Raw genomic sequence first — 5,272 nt, 5'->3', positions numbered from 1 at the left:
TTTCTTCAAATTACATAACAGATTCTACTGTTCAGCAGCAGCTAAAAACAACATAGGAATCTGTATCATTCAACATCCTCATCAGTTATCAGGCTGACCTTGCAAAGTGCGCAGCAATCTAATAACAATGAAAATTAGAAAACGCATTGACCTCTGAGAAAACCATCATGCATGAGTGGATGTGATTAAATATGGTGCAAAATTTTTTTCTCTCTTTACTTTTCTCTCTTTACTTTTCTACAGATCCTGGAAGGCATAAGCAAATTCTTGCAGGAAGATTCAAATTTACGTAAATTTAGAAAAGAAAATACATTCAAAATATCTACTGTATGTTATGATATCACACCGCAACCTTGACCGGGACAGTGAGTATTTGAATACTGTTACATTATTTTCACAAGAAATGTCTTGAAATAACTCACATTTTTACAAAAAACCTTCATATTATGAATTACGTATTTTGAATTAAACATGTGGAAAATGTAAATGGTGGGTAGGGATAAGAAAACATCTGTCTATCTCATTACCAGACCTTTTTCTGTGTTTGGACATACTATTAATAAACTTGTTTGTATTGCAGTCTGAGTTTGCTGTGATTTATTTTGGCTCCTTGACATCTGAGAATCATTACAGCCCGCTGTAGACTTTGCAGTGCAGGTATGCCAGCTTCTCAGCCCTGCTTTTCCTTAGCATGGGAAACCACTCCTGATGGCTAATCTCCACAACCCTGTAGCCTGCCAACTTCAACTGCCTCCTCTTCATGGCATGCAGGCCCAACAATTGCTGTGACTGGTAGCAGTAGTGGTTCCTGCTGGAGACCTGGAGAGCAAGTTTGACTGTGTCTTTGGAATCCTGAAGATCTGAACCTAGACTACTGGGTTTGGTAAGAGCTTCAGTAAGGTCACTGGTCAGTTCCAGCCCTGGGTCAAACAGTCTCCCACCTTCATCAGGCTCTACTCTGTGAAGAGATGCAGGCTTAACTGCAGAAGATGGGGTTAAAGGTTCTGTAGTGTTTTTGGTATTTATTATCTGTGCTAAAAGTTCCTCAGTTATAGTTACTCCTATATTCATTCTCCCCCAACCCTGATGAGACGGAAATTTGGATGAAGTGCTCTCTGGAGATGATCTTGCTGTGTGGGATTCTGGGTTCACCGGTATAGGCTGTCCAGTGGAGTCAAGATGCACTTCTAGGTCGATGGAGCGAGTGTGGGGCAGAATCATTCTCTTGCACACAAATGTCTCTCCTCCAAGCAAGTCTTGCAGAGCAGATTCTGCCTCCTGAACCTCTGGCTTCTGGCACACATCTGATTGAGCAAACTTCCACAGCATTTCTGCTACCTCCTCCCTCAGTTCACAGCTTAGCCGCGGGCCAGTCCACTGAGGCAGCTCCAGAGCCACTGCTCCATCTAAAGTGAACAGGTCTTTTCTCAGCTCAAGCTGTGTGTATTTCAGTGCTAAGTTGACAAATTCTGGACTCAAAGCTAATGCAATTAGGTCCTCTGGGAACTGAGAGATAAAGGCCAGACCTAAAAGGCCAGTAAGCAGATGCTCTGGGTATCGCTGGAATTCAGCTTTCCTCTGTCTCAGAGCTTCTATAAGGCTCGGATAGTAGCTTGGGCTCTGAACTGGGAGAAATCCTAATGTGCCAAAGGCCCACAGCAGTTTGCATGAGTCTTTACTCCTGCAGTGCGGCACCAGCGAGGGAACTCTCTCAGCAATTGCCATTAGGATGTTATCATTGCGGTAATGCAGCGCTGAACAGGCAAGTGCCACATGCATCAGCCCCTTAACACCCATCCTGTGGGCCCTTTGAGGAACTTCCCGTGCCATTGCCTCCAGCCATGCACTGTGATACAGGTAGCTGAAGCGCAGGAATTTCAGCACATTCACCATGGCAAAGTCACTCATGTCCTCCACAAGAGAGTGTGCCTTGTCAACAATATGCGTCACTGCACGCTGAGATATTGAAGTCTGGGATTTAAAGAGCCCCAAACATACAGCACCAACCTCCTCGGGGTACAGTATATGTAAATTACGCACGAGAAGCTGCTCTACAAGATGGATCAAGTCTTTTGGGCACTGCCTACCCTCTCCCATTATATACAACAGCTGCACCAGCTCAGGGACCCCCATCACTCCCTGATACAGATGGACTGAATCATAGAGGTGCTGTAAGAACTGGGGGACCTGCCTCCCAATACAGCGCCACAAGTCAGCAACTAACAGCAACTGGTGTAAGCTCATCTGGTTGGCCCGGCAGCACAGCTCGGACTCGTACAGCCCGAGCACAGTGTGGGCTGAGGGCATGTCCAGCCACACAAACGACTGCAGCACCTCCAGCAGCTGAAGTTGAGTAAAGAGGCGAATGTGTTCCACAGAATATCGGAGGAGCATTATGAAGCGTTGGTCAGTCTTCACTAGAGACATCTTGTCTGGGTGCAAGCGGCTGAGCCCCACAAGAAACTGAGACACATCAGATGGTTTCATGCTGCCCTTTAAAACAGCCACTTTTTGGAGCAGCGGCAAGGCCTCCTCCCATTCGATTGGGCGAGGCCTCTGGGTGAGGTCAAGGGTCATGGAGGCATACCCTGGCCGGCATTTGTGGAAGGCACGTGTATCTACTTCTACATCTGGTAATATGGGTTTTCTGTGGTACTGCGACACTGATGGCATTTCGGGTTCAGGGCCTTTGTTGAAAGCTAAGTCAAGAAGTGTGTTTTTTGAGCTGGAGAGATGCCGCGAGCAACTGACACTGTAGCGATTGCTCTGTTGCCAGAAAGAAGGTGCAAGAGTGGGGAGACACTGTTCATCTTCATCATTATCTGTTTGGCACCGGGAGGAGTTCCACACAGAGTGATGATATGAGGAAGGGTTGTAATACAGCCTGTATTCTCCTTGGAGAGAGGCATCCTGGTGCTGCAATATTCCTTTCTTCCCCTCCTGATCATCAGTCTCATCCCCTTGTTTGAGACGCATGTGCTGAGCTTTGGTAAACTCCTTTCTCAAGCCTGGAAGGTAGCGTAGCCTGGGCAACCGTCGACAAAGCACACAGGCAGCCATCAACCTCCAAGACTAAACAGACAAAGGCATCATTTTAAAAGACAGCTAACAAACAGGAAAATAAAAGTGCTAAGTCAACCAAACACGCAATTCCTAATATGCTGTAATTTACTACAAAAGGATATATGTTTTGGGGGGAATGTCAGACGCCAAGAAAACAGTGCTTCTAAAAAGAGGATGAGTCCAGTTTTAAGCCTCTCAATTTTGATTTCAACAACAAAATAAATAGTGTATGTTTAAAATGTGTAAACCTGTATTGAATATGTTTATGTTTAGAGTGTGTGTAGGCATACACCATGTAAATGCAAATAACTTGGTGGTTGTACATTTTAGGTGACATCCGTGGAACATTACAGTCTAAAACCTTTAAACCAAAAGATGATAATTGTCACAAATACTTATTTAATTGTAAATTTCTCATGGAAAGCCATTTGCTCAGTATTTACTGAGTGTAAAACGCATTTCTTGTCAAGCACAGTATAAACTAAAAGTTAATCCTTCATTTCCCTTAATAAAAACCATGATTTAAAGACACTAAACATTAAGTTCAGCTTGCTACTTAGCCTATATAAATGTATATAACTCTGCTTGAACAACTAATGAATATCTGTTGTTTGAGTGGATGAAAACTTAAATACACACAAAATATTTACTAAATAATTTAACCAGGTTAAACGGGTAAAGAACATAACACCATTCACTGTTATCATTTTGCCTCTTCAATCTAGACCACGAACTATGATTTTTAAGCTCCTTACACTAATTGTTCAGTGTTTTGTTCTAACATGCAAGCTATAACACACAGGTGTAAGTTTGAAAGACACGAGGGGACAGCCACATTTTAGAATGGGAATGTCAGACAGCAGGTAGCGTTAACTTTAACGGTAATTTCGGCTTAAATTGCTAGGTGCCCGCACAATTCTCAAATAAATCACATTAAGTGTCCTTTAAGTATATCGTTCAACTCACCTGTAACTCTCCAGCATCAACGCGAATTTGTTATTAACAGTCTGAACATGTAAAAAAATAAAACTGATGGACTTATGGAGAGGAAGCGTTAACTCAACTGATATGCTACCATAGACATGCTGCAATTACTCCGGAACCCAAGTATTTCAAACTTCAAAATAAAACACCTAGATTGTTGCATCCATAGATGTACAACAAACAAATTAAGACATTGTGCTGTGATATACAGATTGTAATAATGTATGGGAGTACTCATTGTCACCATTCGATTCTATAATAAATTACTGTAAAGTATCGTGTCGGACTTGTAGTGTTACATTATTGTGGCAGGTTGGTGTGGCTTCCGTGGAGAGCAGCCATAACTGCTGAACATACTGTGACCTACGGCAACTGGGTAGGTTCAAACATAAGGACAATGAAACGCGATTTTAAATCGCGACCACATTAACAAAGTCAGAATAACACCAGTAATGTACCTTAATAAATTGATCCGCCTTATTATCGTGGCTAAATCTTTTTTTTTTCTTGTCAAGATACAGGTCACTGAAAAGGGTTATATGCTATATTGTTTTCCATAGCCTGAAAAGCACATAGAGAGTTGTTGTTGAGAGTTGAGATTCTTTTAATTAACAGGTAGGCCTTTTAAGACTAGGCCTCTACCAAAAACTTGTGAAAGAACTTAAATATATCATAACTTTATCATTTAAATTGTTTAATACATAATTATAACAACAAACCAGTACTGTTACATGCTACTTCATTAACAGCATGATTATTGGTTAAGTATTGTAATACACATTCTGTAATGGAGACATTTTTGACTTTTTTTGTTCTTTATTCCTTAGGTAGGCCAATCAACTGAAGCTGAAAAATAAACATAATATTGGAACATTTCAATTGAAGAAATTCCTTAAAGTTCATCCAACTGTGAAGCATATTTAAATGACTGTTTGTACAAAAATTTCTTTAAAATGTAAAGCTGAGTTATTACTTAAGATACTTAAGAGAAGGCATATGCATTTATTGTACTTATAATGTAAAAGTATGTCCTAACAATTAAATCAATAGGCCTGCACCTGAGATTCACTACCAGCTCTAACTGGATCAAGCTTAGGTGTAAATATTACAGTTAATAATGGCTGGATTCCATTTAGTTGCTTCAGTTTCTGTCCTGGTATTGTGCAGAACTACTCTCATAGTTTGCAGGAACACTTGTGACTTTGGCAATATATATTTATCAGTG

The 5,272-nt window shown here is 41.3% G+C and overlaps 1 protein-coding gene across 1 annotated transcript; it reads right to left on the bottom strand.

Moving 5' to 3' along the window:
- Positions 1-225: 225 nt before the first annotated feature.
- Positions 226-4,182, bottom strand: LOC119904154 (FAST kinase domain-containing protein 5, mitochondrial). The gene is made up of 2 exons (XM_038720605.1): positions 4,030-4,182; positions 226-3,072 (listed from the first exon to the last, which is right to left on the bottom strand). Exon 2 carries the CDS (start codon positions 3,058-3,060, stop codon positions 628-630), a length of 2,433 nt encoding a protein of 810 aa, XP_038576533.1. The 5' UTR covers positions 3,061-3,072; positions 4,030-4,182; the 3' UTR covers positions 226-627.
- Positions 4,183-5,272: the final 1,090 nt, after the last annotated feature.

This window comes from Micropterus salmoides, unplaced genomic scaffold (genome assembly GCF_014851395.1).
Source record: "Micropterus salmoides isolate LMB-PRFRI ecotype aquatic unplaced genomic scaffold, ASM1485139v1 Ms_hic_scaffold_15, whole genome shotgun sequence".
Taxonomy (NCBI): Eukaryota; Metazoa; Chordata; class Actinopteri; order Centrarchiformes; family Centrarchidae; genus Micropterus; species Micropterus salmoides.
This window is presented reverse-complemented; position numbering and strand designations above follow the sequence as displayed.

Excerpts from the sequence above, each read along its gene's own strand:
- LOC119904154 (XM_038720605.1), bottom strand. The coding sequence starts at position 3,060 with ATGGCTGCCTGTGTGCTTTGTCGACGGTTGCCCAGGCTACGCTACCTT.